At 42.3% G+C, this 18,052-nt stretch overlaps 1 protein-coding gene across 7 annotated transcripts in view; it reads right to left on the reverse strand.

Annotated features, from left to right (window-relative positions):
• Nucleotides 1–1,720: 1,720 nt before the first annotated feature.
• The window catches only part of THSD4 (thrombospondin type 1 domain containing 4), a 699,350-nt gene continuing 683,018 nt past the window's right edge, over nucleotides 1,721–18,052 (reverse strand). For all 7 annotated transcript variants that reach the window (XM_061595164.1, XM_061595167.1, XM_061595165.1 and 4 more), the window contains 2 exons: nucleotides 12,395–12,539; nucleotides 1,721–7,921 (listed from right to left, as the gene is read on the reverse strand). In XM_061595164.1, coding sequence (XP_061451148.1) covers nucleotides 7,779–7,921; nucleotides 12,395–12,539 — 288 coding nt within the window. In that variant the 3' untranslated portion in view covers nucleotides 1,721–7,778. The remainder of the gene's footprint in view (nucleotides 7,922–12,394; nucleotides 12,540–18,052) is intronic.

Raw genomic sequence — 18,052 nt, forward strand, 5'->3', positions numbered from 1 at the left:
CGATACGTTAACCATTTTATAAGAAGCACATTATGCTAAATATAAGAGCATGTGGGCAGACCTGAAACTAAACTAGTAACTTTGCAACCTGATTCACAGGCTGCAAAATTAGCCACTGCCCGTTTGTTGATGTGTTAGGCAGTAAGTGTTGAAAACTGAATTCCCCAAGAATTGGTATTGGGACCTATGCTTTTTAAATTGCTCATAAATGTTCTAAAGTTAGGGGTGAGCCGTGAGGTAGCCAAGTTTGCTGATGATTGTTCGAAGTGGTGAAAACAAAAGATTGCAAGGAGCTCTAGAAGGACCTCTTCAAACTGGATGAATGGGCAGTAAAAGGGCAGACGCAATTCAATGTAAGAAAGTGTATAAAGTTTAATGTATAAACCCCAAACAATCTAATTTCACACATACACTAATAGGGTTTGAACTGATGGTCCCAGGCTATGGTCTAAAGCCATATAAGGCCAGCTCCCTGCTGAAGCTAAGCAGGGTCAGGTCTGGTCAGTGCCTGGATGGGAACCATATGTAAGCTGCCTTGGGTTTCATGAAAAAAAGAAAGGCAGGATATAAATTTAATAAATAAATAATGGTGACTGACCAGGAATGAGAGCTTGGGCTTGTAGTAGAAAGCTTGACTAAGATGGCAGCTGTGCAAAAGGCATATTCCATGCCAGATATCACTGAGAGAGAATTTGAAAATAAAATTACTGATATCAAACGTATATCTTTTTTTATTATTTCCCACGCATCTGCAGGTTTGTGGATGTGCTATTGGGTGTGAAGGCACAGTCATTAACCAAAATGGAGACAATAGTCAAGAAATCAGAAGAAGGCTAGGACTGGGGAGGGCAGCGATGAGAGAACTAGAAAAGGTCCTCAAATGCAAAGATGTATCACTGAACACTAAAGTCAGGATCATTCAGACCATGGTATTCCCGATCTCTATGTATGGATGTGACAGTTGGACAGTGAAAAAAGTGGGTAAGAGAAAAATCAGCTCATTTGAAATGTGTTGGAGGAGAGCTTTGTGTATATCATGGACCCAAAAAAGACAAATAATTGGGTATTAGAACAAATTACCATAAGTCATAATTGACTTGAAGGCACATAACAACAACTACAAAACCAGAACTATCACTAGAAGCTAAAATGATAAAACTGAGGTTATCATACTTTGGACACATCATGAGAAGACATGATTCACTAGAAAAGACAATAATGCAGGGAAAAACAGAAGGGAGTAGAAAAAGAGGAAGGCCAAACAAGAGATGGATTGATTCCATAAAGGAAGCCACAGACCTGAACTTACAAGATCTGAACAGGGTGGGTTATGACAGATGCTCTTGGAGGTTGCTGATTCATAGGGTCGCCATAAGTCGTAATCGACTTGAAGGCACATAACAACAAAGTGTACTTCAACAGTGTTGGTGAGATAGTATTTTCCACTACACCTGAGGCAGCAGGCCATGTATCCACAAAGATGAATGTCTGGGGCGGTGGTGAACTCCAAAAAAGCACAGCTGAGGGCTACTGCCTCCCGGTATCTGCCACCTGAGGCTGTTGCTTCACCCTGCCTAATAGTAGGGCTTGCCCTTCTTGTATAAGATCATATTGTGACATTATGGAAGAGCCAAGATTCAAACTGTGGCTCACATTCTTAACCCCAAAACATACAACTCACACAAAGGGATGTTTATTTAATTACTTTATTTTTTCCACAATAATAAAAATAAATTAGTCATAAGCAAAAATATCAAACTTTTTCCCCCATTGGAGAATATGTATACAAATATGAAAAGGATGCTGTACAGATCTGGTTCAGGTGCATTGCTGGGCATATATATTCCTGAACTAGCCTATAAGTACTTTCGAACTTATACATCTCCACTTTTTTCTTTTCTTTTTTTCAAAAAATCCATTTGTAGAAGTGGATTATTAACCATGAAATAAAGAAACCATTAACTATTGATTTACAATATGATACTTTTATATATGTCAGTGTGGTATAAAACTCCAAGGCAAAGGCTGGTTAGTAGCCAAAAGAGCTGGGTAGAAATGTAGATGGCATATATAAATAAATACACTTTTAGTCCCTTTTTGTAAAAAAAACCCCATTTTTTCTCATATTCTAAATAATAGAACTATTTTGATGCAGTGGCTTATTCCATATAGACACAGCTTTGAATACATATTTCCCTATAGACATCTGGTATTTACAAATATAAAAAAATAAGTTATAACAAAGTATATCCTTCCTTGTTTCAGGCAGATTGGGTTAATTTCAGGCGTCTGACAACAGGGTTCATTCTGTTTTCTATGGGAAGATCTGGCTGAGTTTTTTTATGTGTCCTTTGAGTGATGGGCAAACTCCACCCCCCTCCCCATCTCAAAAGAAGCTGAGCTATGTCCCCCCAAATCCGGAAGCAGCTCTACTGATTTCTGAGCCAATCTGAATTAATTTATGAGCTGGATGAGTAGGACTGAGAAGGGAAAGAGTGGGATTCTTCCCCTCAGATTAAATCAAAGCTGGAGAAGAGTTCAGTGTTCCTCCTTCTATTTGAGATGAGCATTATGAGCCTCCAAGGCTCATAATTCCAGCTACAGAAATATGTGTCTCATGACATCTCTACTATTGACAGCCTTATTTCTTCTGGTGTCTACATCAAGAGCCAAAAGTATCTGTTTTATATATATATATATCAGAGGCAGCCAACATGGTGTCCTCCAGATGTTGCTTGACAACTCCCACCATCCCTGACTGTTGGCCATGCTGATTTGGGCTAAGAGATGAATTCCTACCACATCTGGATGGCACCACACTGATGTATATCAGTTATATCAACTGATTATATGGTTATATCAACGTGGCCATGTCTGAACATTGGCTATGTGCATCTAACACTATTTTCCATCTCTGCTAAGAGAAAGAAATGAATATTACTAAATTGCAAGCATGCCTCAACAACACAGATGGAAAATGAAAAAGTGGCTATTTCATACAATAGTGCAGAGGTAGCCAACATGGGGTCCTCCAGATGGTTTGGACTAAAACTTCCATCAGCCTCAGTCAGCAAGGCCAGTGGTCGGGGATGATGGGAGTTGTGGTCCAAACATCTGGAGGTTATTGTGTCATCTACTCTTGTACTAGTTTTACAAGTGAAAAATGTAGGCAGTTCAAAGTGTGACCGCTTAAGTTTGCCACATAACTGAAAAAAGGAATGTAGGTTAGAAGAACAATACTTAAATTACATGTTGCTTTACTACAGATTAGCTGAGGTAATTGAGAAAAAAAATTCTCCAGGACTACTGGAGGCTGCTGAGTAAGTTTCTTACTACAAAACTGCTCTGTGGTCCTAGCAATGTTTGCCTTTTAATAAGTCTAAGGTGAAAGGAATGATGCATCAAATGTTGGATAGGTAAACAGCCACTCCAGTCAAATGAAGCTCAAATAATCAATGGGGTAGTACATACCTGAAACTCAGGAAGGTTTCCTTTCCATTTGCTCCCTACCCTAGACTAGGCGTTGCCAACCTTTTTGGGCCACATTTGGAATTTTGAGACATTATTGTGAACAGTGACAAAATGGCTGCCATGGGGATGTGGCATAATGCAGAATGGCTGTCATAGCCAAAAGACCAGAGACAGGCACAAATTGGTGCAGGCATGTCCCCACCCCCATCAGCTGCCTCATCAATGGAAAAAAGGCACCTATATCAACCACCATCATGCTCATTCACAGAGAGAAACTTTGGACTTCTCCTCTGCTGAGAATGGCAAGGTGGCTAGGTAAAATAAATCCTGGCACCTGAAGAAATGTGGGCCTGTTCAAAGGGGAATGTTCAGTGTAGGAGAGGCTCAGCCTGTGCAAACACGAACTGAGCAGAACGAGCTGACAGTCTCTCATGCATTGTGGATTTTTGAGAGGATATTTACCTTTTGCATCCACCATAGGGGGTGAGATCTGTGTTGGGGCCCTCTGCTTGGGACAGAGACACTTTGAAGTGCAGTGTGAAAAGCAAATGTGTGGGATGAATATCAACAAGATTAGGTTTGCGTACTCAAATAACAGGCATGGGAAGGGACCATAGCTCACTGACAGAGCATATGGTTTGCATGTAGAAGGGCCCAGGTTTGGTCCCTGGCATCCCCAGTTAGGTAGCAGATGATGGGAAAGACCTCAGCCTCAGAGCCTGGAGGCTGGTGTCAGTAACAATGGTCACTTACACATCAGGGGTGGTGGTGGTGGTGAGGAAATGCATCACCAAAAAGAGGGCACAAGAGGACATAGATTTGCATATATAGATACAAATTTATAAATAATTTAGATGTACGACACATCCCACCATAGTAGGGAAAGCTGACCAGGTGAGCTGCAGGCTTGCTCTGTCTGCTCTCCAGGCCTAGGCAGACAGTGTCAAGTCCTCTCCTGCTCCCCCTTGTAAGGGCTATCTTCAAACTAGACTTTTTTTAAACAGGATAGCCCTTCAAACAGAAGCCTCTCCTCTGTAAAGGAGGGCATGTGGTCACTCTAGCTGCCAGTCAGAGTAGTCTGTTACTCAATTAGATGGTGAAAAAAAATCTGACCTGTGGACTTCTGAATTTATCTTTAGTGATCACAGAAAAAGGCTCCCTCCATCATGGTGGAGGGAGCCAGTCAAATAAATGGTGTCATCCTGAATTTGGTTATTCATGCCTTTTTGACTTTGATGCCCTTCAGGACAACTGGTGTTCAACAACTGTTGGAATTCTCAAAAAAAATGGGGGGGGGGGTGTTGGTAAGCAGTCATATTAGTACATTGGGAATAAAAAAATCTGAACAAGGACAGCAACGGCATAACTGTTATTGGGACCAACTTTAGAATTATCACAAAACAATAAGCAAGCTTTCAAATTTCACAGAATTCTTCCTCAGGAATGAGTTTTTTTTAAAGAAAGGGGAGTGGATGAATAGAAAAATATGTTGCATTTGTAGTATCGTAGGCTGGTCCATTAAGACAATTAGGGCACTGCCCCAGCAATCTCTCAGGTTGGCCTCAGCCAGCCCACTTCTGCCTGCCTTCTTACTTACACATCTCCTTCTTAGTCTCATTGTTGCCTTTGTAGAACTCAACAGGGAGGAGGAGGAGGATGGCGACAAAACGAATGAGTTGGCTCCTCCTGTCTGGCTCCACTTACTTTGGTCTCCTTGCCGTCTGCCCTACCAATCCAAATGGGCACAGCCACCATTGTTTGGTAGGGCATAGTAGCCTTCCTGTTGGCAATACGCTAGTCTTAGAATGGTACGTCCAGCAGCTCTTTGCAGACTTACTAGGCAGTTTAGATTATCTTCAGTGCAAAATATCTATTCCAATTATTTGTAAATTATCTCTGCCACCCTTTGACATAATTTTTTTTAATTAATGGAAAGGTCATTGCTTGATACAGACCTCCCTTTGCAGCAAATAAGCAATAGGCAAATGTCAGCAATTATTTAAACTGGTCTTTAGAAGTAATTGGGATTCACAGGCGGTCATTGGCTTTATTTATTTCTAACCTGCCTTTGGGGGGAAACACCCGTTTTTTTCCTGCTTGCTGGTTCCAATAAAAAAGTTGAGCAGTTCAACAATATAACATGTAGTAAAACCAAATCAGATAAAATTATATGTGGAGTCTATGGATAAAGCTGCAAACAGAAATGAAGTGTTACATGGTACAGATTGTCTGTTGTATGCAGTTGGGAATTTGAGAATGTTCCCTTCATGAAATGCATAGTTGTTTTGATACGGTTTCTTCTAGGAATGGAGAAGGAATTAGTTTTAAATAGATTTATACATGAATTATGGAGGTTCTGACCTGACTGAGCTTTTGCCTGCATTGGATTACCTCTTGCACCAATTCCCCACTGATGTCTGAGCTGTTTGTGCATTGTCATTTTTTTAAAAAAAGCTGGACTAATTAAATGCACAATTATACACAAAATTATGTGCAAAAAAAAGTCAAGGCCCATGCGCTACTATATTTCTGCAGCATAATTTATAAACATTAATACTTAAGCATTTTTATACAGTTCTGCATTAATGTGTGTCTCTGTTTTTGTACTGGTTGCTTTTAGGCAAACTGGAGTGCATATGTCTATAATACTATACATACAGTAATGTGTATAATGATTTATATAATCATGCACATAATATTTGAGAGTTGCTCACATTTTTAGCAAAACTGGTAAAAAAACAAATGAGAAGAAATTTGTGTGGATAAGCTGCACATTGAGATTTTCAGAAAATTCCATTCCTAATTTCTTCAGGAAAAAGTGGCTGCTGGGCAGAGCAATGCAACTCAGGAGAAGCCGGTGTAAATTGTGCTGAAGCAATAGAAGCTGGTGTAAAGTTCTGCTGCACCCAATTGCCACTCAGGAGCCTCTGGGATGGCTGAACGCCGGCTCAGCTGGGAGCTGCATGCAGGGACCAGAAAGTAAAAGCCTGCTAGGGAGCAAACCCTCTCCGTTGACTTCTATTGCAATTATTTTCTTAGCCTGACCTTTTCCCCAGTGTAACTTTGGAACCCGCAGGAGTGCTCTTAACACAAGTTGGATGTGGCCTAAGTCCCCTCACCTTGGCTCCTGCCCTGACACACCCTGACATGCCCCTTTGTCAGGCCTTACACCGGCTTAGCCCGGCTCCACTTGCACTGGTCTCGGCTGAGTAGGTTGGGTCCTGGCTGGCCAGGCTGAGGGACTTACGCCGGCGTAGCCCAGCTGAGCTAGGACCCAGCCAGCTCAGCTGGAGATCTGCCACATCCAACTCCCCTCAGCCTGGTATAAATGCAAGTTGGATTGCACCCTTAGTTGAGGTTTAGATAAACTGAATATTGAGATTTTCAGAAAATGCCATTCCTATTTTCATTCTGGTGGTTACCAATTGTTATAGCTAGAACTCCTACCTTCGTACTAGTAAAATTTTCAACCTTTTTACTGGATGTCTTGGAATTATTACATAAAGAAAGAGCTTGAGGAAGAGCTTGGTGAAACCCAAAAGCTGACCCATTACTTTGGGATTTTCATAATGCAATCCTATGCATGGAAGCAATGGAAGCAGGGATGTGCTAGAACTCAGCCCAATTCAGATTTGGTACTGAAGTTTTGATTAATTTGCTTATTCTTTATCGTTGTGGATCGGATGTTTATGCAGCAGTATTCCACAGCTATTTTCAAAAATGGATTAAAAAAGGGATTTAAAAATATCAAAAACTGATATTTAGAATAATTCTATCAATGTTTCCTTTCAAAATATTGATATTAACATTAAGATTTTTTGTGAGAAAAAAAATGGATCAGTAAACGCAGTAGCTAGTGGACAAAGAACAAACTCAAAGTGATACCAGCCTGTTAGGTCAACAGAATGCTTTCGAACTGGCACTGGCCAGCCGATCCCATCCCTAACTGGAAGTAAGTTCTACTGTGGGTGTAGGTAAGTGCGTATAGGACTGCAGCTTTAGTTGGCTTCCAATTAAGATCTTAAATTATGGGTCCTCTGCATGGATTATTATCATTGTACTGCATAAGACAGTTCCTTACATCTTCCAAGATGGGCTCTCAGTTAGTTCTGCCAGATGCTGTTTTGAAGGCAAAATGTTCCTATACAGTGTGTGTTCGTGATATCACAGAGGTGTGCATTAATCACACCCTTGAAGCACTCACCAGTATGGAAAACCTCTCCTTTAAAAAAGGTAGAATCTGTTGCAGTCCAAACAGCCACAAAGGACTGGGCAGAAGTCTGATGGCACAGCCAATGGAGCCAGTGTTATCTGCGTCCCAGAAACCCTGACTGCCTATTGGCTACTCTCAAGCAGGATGCGCAGCACGCTGTTTTGTAATACGTGTAGACACAGAGCCGGGCTTGCACTACGACGTTGCAGTTGTAATACTTGTCTTTGCAGTTTTCATCTGGAAAGAAATCCATAGACACAATAATTTCTTATATGGTTGACAGCTAAAGCACCACCTTTTGCGACGTGAGCCTTCTTGGCTGTCAAGACCACTAGTGAAGGCTCTGCTCCATGTACCAACACTCTCAAGAAATTCAACTGGTCATTTTGATAGCAAAGTCTCGGTCAGTTTTTGCCAACTTGGCACCCTCCAGATGTTTTGGACTACAGCCCCCCCATGATCCCATGCAGCATGTTTGTGCTGGGTGGGATGAGGTGTAGTCCAAAATATCTGGAAGGCATCAGTTGGCAAAGGCTTGCTTAGGTTATGGAACTCCCTCACAGAGATTGGCAAATCTGTCAATTACAGTTTCTCATTTTTCTAATGTTAAATTCCCTTCCCCCCACTTTCACATTCATTTCAAATTTTTTTTGCAAAATCTTCATGAACATTTGTAGGTTTGCATGCAGTTTTGATCAATATGCACATTTTTGCAAGCAATTTCCTGCAGCATAACACATATTTTCATGAATATAGGCATTTTATGCACAGTTTCCCCTAATATTTATACACATTGTTTGGTTGGAGAAGTGCATCACAGAATTCAGAAAACTACTCAGCAAATGTGATAGGACAGCTATGTTTCAGTTCATGCATTGGTTTGAGAAGTGTGACTATGGTAGTTTCTCATGGTGAAGCAGGCACAAGATATGTCCCCCATTAGCAATTGGAATAAAACAGCCAATGGGTGAAAACAGGCCACAACTTAATTGATTAGAGCAAACAAGTGGGGTTGGCATGGCAGTAGGGCGAGGATCCACCTCCATTCCAGCAGCCCATGCTGAGGGAATGCTGAGTTGTCCAACAAGCAGTTGGGAATCACCCTTGGGAGCAGGGCTGGCACCAGGCATGACTGGGCCTTTGGGCACCAGACTGCCTCGGGTCTGAGTCATCATGCTCCCCAAAAAACCCTCCCATCTCAGGAGGCACGGGCTTAAATAGGTGTGTCCACCTCACCTACCTCCTGTGTCATCACCATCAGCACATTGCGTGCACACACGTCATCACCCAAGATGGCAGTGGGGGCATCAACCTCTTAGGGATGCCCCCGCTGCCATCTTGGGTGTTGGTAGGTGTGTGTGTGAAGCACGCTGTTGCGGCAATACCGGAAGTGGGTGGGGCAGATTAGCCCATTTAAGTCTGCGCCTACTACATTGCAGTGGTGTTGCCTGGGAGGATGGAGATCCTATTCTGCCTCATGGGCACTCAACTTGGCTATCCACTGGTGCAGGACCTGCTTGGTCTTTGGCCAGTGTTAGATCCAGGTAAGAAGCAAGCCCAAGCTAGTTGTGGTTCTGCTGTCCAACCAGTAGGGGGGGTGTTCTGAGCTGAATGTTGCAATGCCAGCGCAGCCAGCAATTATCCCACTATGGGAGTCCTCCTTATGTTTTATCCTGCCCAATGCCATTTCTGCCTAAGTTGTGACAGAAGCGTAAGAACACCTAACATTGCACAGCAATCACTGAGGGATAGGCAGAAAAACCTAGAGCCATTGTGATTGAGGGGAAAACCTATCCAGTCCCGTCAATCAGCACCTCTGTTAGAAACAGCTCAGTGACACACTAAAACTGAAGGAGGGTTGCTAGGAAAACCGGCATGTGAAGAAACAGGCCAGCAGGCCAAGGCCTTTTATAGCCACTCTACTGCTCTTACCTGTTCCTGCTAGTTGACCTATAAAAGTAGCCTAGAGCCTTCCAATGCTGGGAGATGTGTCATAGTTTGGAAAGAGATTACAGGAGGGTGTGTTTTTTCCTCTTTTGTTTTGTTGGAAAGCCAAAGCAAGCCAGCTGTGCTCTGCTTCCAAAGTTTGGATTATGCTTAACATTCAATGGGATGCAAGTTTCTGCCTGTAATGCTAGTTTAAGCCATAGGATTAGGGATATTTTACAACAATAAATGTTAAAATCAAAATTTGGTTCGGAAACTCTTCAGAGGAGAGGGAACATCAAGATGAGGGTTTAACATTCACAGTGTTACTTGATGGGTTTTTTTTCTTTGCATCTAGCTTCTCTTAAATAATACATGTACCCAAACCACACAGCTTAAAAAATGCATGTGCCCAATCACTTTAGTTCGAGTACAAATCAATTCCATTTTCATGATTACCAAACACAAGGTAGCAGGCAGCTGTGTTTGACTGACAGGCATTGTAGCCAAGTGTTAATTGCTTGGCAAAACCCAGCTGTTTAAAGTGGAAGAGAAACCGCAAAAACAGCAGCATGTATTAGTCTTACAAGTTCTTCAATTTTGCAGATGCAAATCCTGAATTTGAGCCATAGCCCTGAAATGTTGTACATACATGTATCATTGGAGGTGAACTCCAATGTTTGTGGATGTGAATTAAACCTGACAGAAGAGTGGGGAAATTCAAATTTCTATTTGACAATTATTGGTTTTTTCCTTTCCTGAGCAATAGAATCGGGGATGGGAAACCTGTGGCCCTCCAAATGTTTTCAGACACCAACTCGCATCAGTCCCAGCCAGCATGGACAATGATCAGGGATGATGAGAGTTGCAATCCAACATCTTCTGGGGGGCCACAGGTCCCTCGCCTCTTATTGAACTACTCAGGAAAGGTGGGGGAGTGCCAAATAGGAATTTGAATGCCTCCATTCTTCCATTAGCTTTAATACAAGACCACAAATTTGATGAGTGCAAGAAGTTCCACTCTTCCACTGGAAGGGAAAGTGTTTTGAAAGAAAGAACAAGGAGCACAGAAAGCCTGTGAAAGTCTGCAGGGATGCAACTGAAGAAGGGGAAGAGCTGAAGGAAGTTTTCCCATGTTTCAGGCACATTAACAGGCTCAAAACAAGATTCAAGTGGAAGATGTGACATTTGTCCATCCCTGTAATGAGAGTGCCTAAGATTGCAGCCTTATGTGAACATGATGCTTGTTTCAGTTCAGCTGGTCACATGAATGCAACATTTTCATTTGCCATGCAGCGGCTATTGGTTTTATGATTGTTGATATGCGATTGTACTGAAAATGCTTGTTATATTTGATTATTAATTAATATGTTTAATGGTTGATAATTTATAATAATTTAAAATGTTATAATGTTTATATGATTAAAATGAATTATTTAGATTGTTATGTTTTGAAATTATCTAGTATCTCAATGTTATTTTAATAATGTATTGAGTTGCATTTTTGTAGGGTTGTGAGCCACTTTGGACATATTTATATGGAAAAGGGCATACAAGTTGAAAATAATAATAGCTCATTTTGATTGGTACATAAATGTACAACAGAGTTGCATGAATGAATGAATGATTGTCTTATATTGAATCAGACCATTTACCCATCTGCCTACATTACTGCCTACACTGACTGGCAGCAGCTCTCCAGGGTTTCAGGCAGGAGATGCTGGAGATGCTGCTGGGGACTGAGTATGGGATCATCTGCATGCAAAGTAGATGCTCTACCACTGTGCTCACCTACAGGAGGGTTTCCCATGGTGGTTGAGATTGACTCCCTGGGGTCGATGGGACTGTGATTAAAGATCTAGGAGTTGAAAGCAGCCAAGGGATGAGAAAGAAGAGTAGTGCAAAAATCAAGAACCTCAGAAATAAAGAACATGGGCATGTACCAAGTAAACCTTCCTTGCTAATGAGGAGCCCCTGTATTTAATAAGGGATTTATGTTTTACATTTTATGATTCCTAGTAAAGGTGATTAATGATTAATAAATGTTGATTACATGTTGGTATTTCTTGACTTTATTTCATTTACATTCCTGTGCATTTGGTTTGGGGGTGTTGACAATTTTATATGCTCATCCAGGAGTCAATAGACTCAAAAGTGTGGGAACTCTGATCTACAGGGAGGATAGCCATGGTGGTGCCCTCCAGATGTTGGAGACCACAGATCCCACTGTCCCTGGCCATGCTGGTCGAGACTAAAAGGAGATGAAGCCCACAACATCTGAAAAACACAACATTATTTATCCCTGATCTACAGTGTACAGTTTCTTGTGAAATCTGTTAGAAACTTAGCATACCATGCTTTGGGGGGTTTTTTTTGGTTGGTTTGTTTCAAAGCAGACTCCACTAAAGCAAACATTCAAGGCGGCAGAATGTTTTCATGAAACAGACACCAAAACAGGCTTGAACACTGCCATTTTTACAGATGAAAAAGATTCCCCAGATTCTTGGGCACTCCAATGCAAACTTTGGGTTTATATATGGGGGGGGGGAAGAGAGAGAGAGAGAGAGAGCTCAATAAAAAACAGTCTAAATCTCAAATGAAAAACTAATATACCTTTCAAAACAGACTTGTTTATTTTTGTTTTGAAAAAAACCCACCCTAAATCATTAGACCGAATTATGATTCTGACAGTCTCTGCCTGCCTTAATGTGCACAGTGGCTTAATTTCATTTTTCCTCCACTAGATGGAGTTCCACAGTAAGAATGATTGTAAGATTGCCCTACCTATTTCAGGTATGCAGTCCTGAGTGTTGCATTGATCCTTTTCCTCAGGTTTAAGCTGTGGATCACATTTGCTACTGGGTATCATATCATCTGAGAGGCATCGCACCTCTCGGATTCGGAAGCCACCTTCGCAGGATTTGGAGCACTGTAATGCAAAAAATGCAATTTGCTATGGCAAACTTTGAAATTAGGAAAGTCACATTAGCAGGGCAACTGTATGCATGTTTTACTGCAGAAGCAACCCCCTTTGTAGCATAATCCACTGCACTTGTGGTCTTGAATTCCTGTTACCGCATCCAACCCAATCCCAAGTCATCACAACATAAGGACACACGATGAGCCTGCTGGATCAGGCCAATGGCCTATCTAGTCTCACAGTGGCCAACCTATGGGGAGCAAACAAGAAGGACCTGAGCACAACAGCACTCTCCCCTCCTGTAGTTTCCAGTAGCTGATATTCAGAAGCATACTAGAACACTTCCATCATGGTTAGTAGCCATTAACAGCCTGAACTTCTGTGAATTTGTCTTTTCAAGCCATCAAAGTTGGCAGCCATCCCTGCCTCTTGTGAGAGTGAATTCCATAATCACACATCATTTTTGGAATCACTACAGATCAGGGCTGGGAAATCTGTGGCACTCCAGATGTTAACTCAGGATCAGCCAAAATCAAAACAATATCAACTGAATCTCAGCACTGTGATTTTGCCCTACATCTATGGCGGTAAACACCCTAGCCACCAGATCAAAGAGTTTCCATTAGCCACACCTGGAGGGGAAATGGGTTGATCTGCCAATCAGCTGCAAAATCTCTTTGAAGCCGACTTAAAAAACAAACAAACACTCAAGCTACTCCCACCAGATTTTACAGGGGAAAAGGGCGGGGTTTGACTAGCATCGCATGCCCCCATTTTCAGAAAAGAAAGGTGGAGATGCACTGGAACTGGCAGAACTGTGAGTGTGTTTCTACCCCATTGTTGCTGAGTGTCGAATCCAGTTTCTAGTTTACTGCAAAAAAAAAGATAAAAAACAAGTGCCTTCAAAATGTCAGATATGCCATTGTCAAGGGTAGCAAAAGAAACTAGCCCTTCTCCTGTGTTTTCATGAAGAGCTATTCAGCAAGCAAAATAATCAAACAGGGAGAGTGGGCAAGACTGGGAGAGCCAAAGCAATTTCCACATTTAGCAATCTGTGGGTGAAGAGCATCAGATGGGATTTATTTTCATGGACTCTGTGAAGGAGGTGGAGGAGATTCCAAGAATGAAATCAAAGAGGAATGAGAGAGTTCACCACATATGCAGCCCTGTCACAATATCAAAGTAAGGAGGAGTCCTTTGCAACCACTAGATATTCTTTAAGGACTTTGTTAGTTTTTAACTGAAGGAGATATAGGACTTTTTGGTTCTCAGTTGTGTAGAAGAGATAGGTTTTCCTCTCAAGTTTGATGATGCAGGGGAATGTAGAGAATATTTAGCTTATATATTTATTTACTACTTCTATTTCCAACCTTTCCTCCAAGGAGCTCAAGGCAGTGTACATGGTTCTTCCCCTGACCCTCCATTTTATCCTCACAACAACCCTGTGAGATAGGTTAGGCTGAGAGAAAATGGCTGGTCAAAATCACCTAGTGAGCTTCATGGCTAAAAGATAATCTGACCCCCTACATTCCTCAACTATCTCAGCAGGAGAGGGCAACTTGTAGATACCATCTTATCAGTTTTATACATGTTATTATATTGTAAATTGTTTTGGGATGCCTTGTTGGAAGTGAAATAATAATAATAATAATAATAATAATAATAATAATAATAATAATAATAATAATAATAATAATAATAATAATAATAATAATGGCTGAGTGAGAATTTAAAGTCTGGTCTCCCAGGCCCTAGTCTGAAACTCACATAGTTATACCACATTGCCTGAAGTATTGACATATTGACAGTTATAGCCACTGTAATTCCTGCTCTGTTAACCCCTCATTATGAATTACCATAATATGCATTTTGTACTCAGGGACAACATAGAAACTTCAGTTAGTGCAAAATGCTTGGCTGTGGAGTGGAGCAATCAGCTGGAACCATATTTTGCAAGGTGTTGCACTGGCTCCCAATATATTTCCCATTCAAATTCAACCTGTTGATGACAAGGCCCTGAATGACTTGTGTCCTAAATGCTTGAAGGAGTGCCCTTCCCTATTTAGATTTGCATGTATGTTGTGTTCTGCCAGGGTCTCACTGCCAGGTGTTATATATTATGCAGTGACACAAGACAGGGCCTTCTCTATGGTAGCACCCCTGTTATGGAACTCCTTCCCCTTTAAAATCAGGATGACCCAAGTTTTGTTGTGTTTTAGGCGCCAGCTAAAAACATGATTATTTTGTCTGGCCTTTTGAATGCCAGCTGGAAATGTCACACCCTGCTGCTTTAGATGCTTAACGGTTAATCTTTGCCTGCTCTTATTTGTAACTGTTTGATGTTTTGATTGCTGTAGTTGTTACCTGTCCTGAGATTTTGGGATAAAGGGTATGGGATGTAAATCTTTTGAACAAACAAATAAGCGTTGCCAACAGATGTCAGCTGTCTTCAGTGCCTTTCATGCAAAGCAGCATAACTGTACTGTACATATACTATACATGCCCATGTTCTTTCATATCTATCCAATTCCAAATTCATGTGTCACAAATTTGGTAAATGTCATTTGCTCACAAGTCTTAAGATCCTGGTGTAGTTGTCTGGCATCTCAGGGGGTCTTAGACCCCTTACTTTTTTGGGAGCAGGGCCTCAGGAGGGTCCCTATGTCTCCAGCATCCTGTGAGCCAATCAGCATGAAAGGGGAATGTGTTAGCCACTGAGAAGAGTCTTCCTTGTTCTTTCCTGCAGCCAATATTTTCTTCTTTCTTCTTTCTCTTTCACTACATGGCCCCAGCTAATCAGGGAACCTGAGGATATCATGGCATTAACCCTAATCAAATGTAAGTAAATTACATTCAAGGAGGGGGGCATGGGAGCACATGTAATCGGGGAACCCCCTTTATGCCTGACTTTTCCATGCTGAGCAGGAAGGTTTGAAGGGTGATTTTAAATACAAAATCAGGGGTCCCAAGTGCAGACAGGATTGAAACCACATTCAGTTGAATGTGCTTACAATTCAGAAAGGTCAGGGATGGCTCTTCCAAGAACAGCTGAACGGTGCTTATGTTTGGCAACATGACAACATCATGTAGGGCGAAGCTTCTTGACAATGAATGAGGACCTTTGGACATTGGTCACATGGTGACTCCAGCCCATTCGACCTCACTCTAAATGGGGCAATAGTTTTGTCCTCTTTTATTGCACTCCCCGAGCAATTGTCCAAAGGGAACAACACTTTTGACCTCTGGTGAAGGTGTTCTCAAAGAGCAGTCACTGTTACCCCCCCTCCCTTTTTGCTCAGCCCTAATAATTTACCAGTGAAGGACATTTTCAATGGCAGGGGTCTAAATGTCAAAAACAAGCCTTATGACGCAAACACACCCAATTAGAACCTTCAAAGTATTGCACACCAAACTTCTGGCAATCAATTTCTGACCCCGAGGATGTTGTTGCCCACAATATGGTCAATATGAGATTGCTCCAGGGACCCAAACATCTCAAGATCAGGGCTTCCTAGGTTAGGCAGCTGAAGCTCTGGGAGGATTGGCAGGGACATGAGGTCTAGAAACATATTTGTGGAAAATTGTGGTTGCACATGGCTACCTAGGAGAACAAGATGCTGATGACCAGCCAGCTGGGTTCCTTGCCAAAGAAGCTTTCATCAGCGTCTGGAAAGCAGACAACTTCTGACTTGCATTCATGCAGTGTTAAATGCCACTGCACAGATTACTTCTGTAAGTCAAGTCCTGCAAAAGAGTTTGTTATATATGGAAAAACGTGGAGAGTGTCAGGTCTAGTAGCCTGGAGGCAGACAGGTAGTTTAGCAGAGAGGAGAGGGAGGCAGTTCAGCAAAGAATCAAGCAGGAAGACAGTCTACGAGCAACTTGGCCTGTATCTGAGCAACTGTAGAGCTCAGTGGTTAAGCATCTGTTTTGCATGCAGAAGATGCCTGGTTCAAGCTATGGCTTTTCCAGGTAGGGCTGGGGAAAGCCCCTGGTTGAAACCCTGGACAGCTACTGCCAGTCAGTGTTGACAATACTGAGCTACATGGGCAAATTGTCTGATTCACTATAAGGCAGATTCCTACATTCAGTTTGAGGAGCCAGGCTTATACCAGCAGTTTTATAGGTCCAGATGGGACCAAATCCAGTCCTCATGTCACCTGATCCCTGGTAGGCTAGAACCTGGAGCACCCCAGCCAGTATTGCTGCTACTACTGCAGTGCAGTGGAGATGTATTTTTAGTCATATGATCTTCCTGTTTCCCAGCCAACCATGAATTCTCAGCACATCTCATAGTAACTAAAATACTATATAGGCCCCTGGCAGTTGTGGCACCCCAATGCTGCAACTTCCCCACAAAGAGCATTGCACAACTCCCTCTCTTTTGGATTTCAGGAGGGACAGTGAAGACTTCCTTGTTTCATCTTGCTTTTAATTGGCTGTAAGTTAACCTCCTCCTGCTATGGCTTCGCATTATTTTAAACGGACACATGTTCACTCTTTCCTGTTGTTGTTTCAAAGTTACAGTGGATTTTGGTTTTCATGGCCTTGTTGTACTGATGTCATTGTTTTATTTTTGCTGTCTTGTGGTGTTTTAATTTGGAAGCCACCTTGGGCAGTCCTGGTGTCAAGGGTTGGCATGGTCGGGCATTGACCAAGTGCACACACCCCACGCAGAGATCCACTAGTAGGAGCCCCCTGAACCTGCTTCAGTGAGGAGGTAGATAGGGGGTGGGGAACAGCTGGCCTGTGGGGCCTAATTATGCCTGCTAGGCTTCCCCAGTTGGCCCACAAGGCTGTTTTGGCCAAGCCACACCCTCCTGCTCTACACCTAACAACATATACATCATCAGGTGTAGGTCAGGTAAAAACATGGCAGAGCCCAAGGGGGTTTGCAGGCCCCCACACTCAGGTAATTGGGTGCACCTGCAGAGCCCTGTGCACAGAATTTTGCAACTGATCAACTGATCATCCATGTGGGCAAAAATGGCTCATGTGATGGCATTGTGACATCAGATGATTAACACATAGGCAGCCCCACTCACCTGTCAGACTTGACAAAGTTCCCCTACCCCTGAGGTTAGACTCAGGCCCCATCCGCACCATAATTTTAAGGCGCTATTATACCCACTTTAAACAGTCATGGCTTCCCCAAAGCATCGTGGGAAGTGTAGTTTGTTAAGGATGCTGACAGGAGACCCCATTAATTAATTAATTAAATAAATAAATAAATTTATATCCCGCCCTTTCTCCTAGTAGGAGTTCACAGAACTAGGATGAGGGATTGATTGTTAAACCACTCTGGGGATTGTAGCTCCGCATTATGGGCCTAGAAGGCTGGCATCTATAAACAGGCTAATTGGTACAAGTAGCAAGATGGTCATGGGTGCATCTGGATGCTAGCTGCTAAGAGCTGCAGGGCCCTTAGCCTGGATAGAGAGTATCCTTGAGGTTAACCTGCTCGAAGTTGTGGGGCCTTTGGAAAGGAGGACATCAGGAAAGCTTCCTTTCACCACTTTAAA

Source organism: Rhineura floridana, chromosome 14 (genome assembly GCF_030035675.1).
Source record: "Rhineura floridana isolate rRhiFlo1 chromosome 14, rRhiFlo1.hap2, whole genome shotgun sequence".
In the NCBI taxonomy this organism is placed as follows: domain Eukaryota; kingdom Metazoa; phylum Chordata; class Lepidosauria; order Squamata; family Rhineuridae; genus Rhineura; species Rhineura floridana.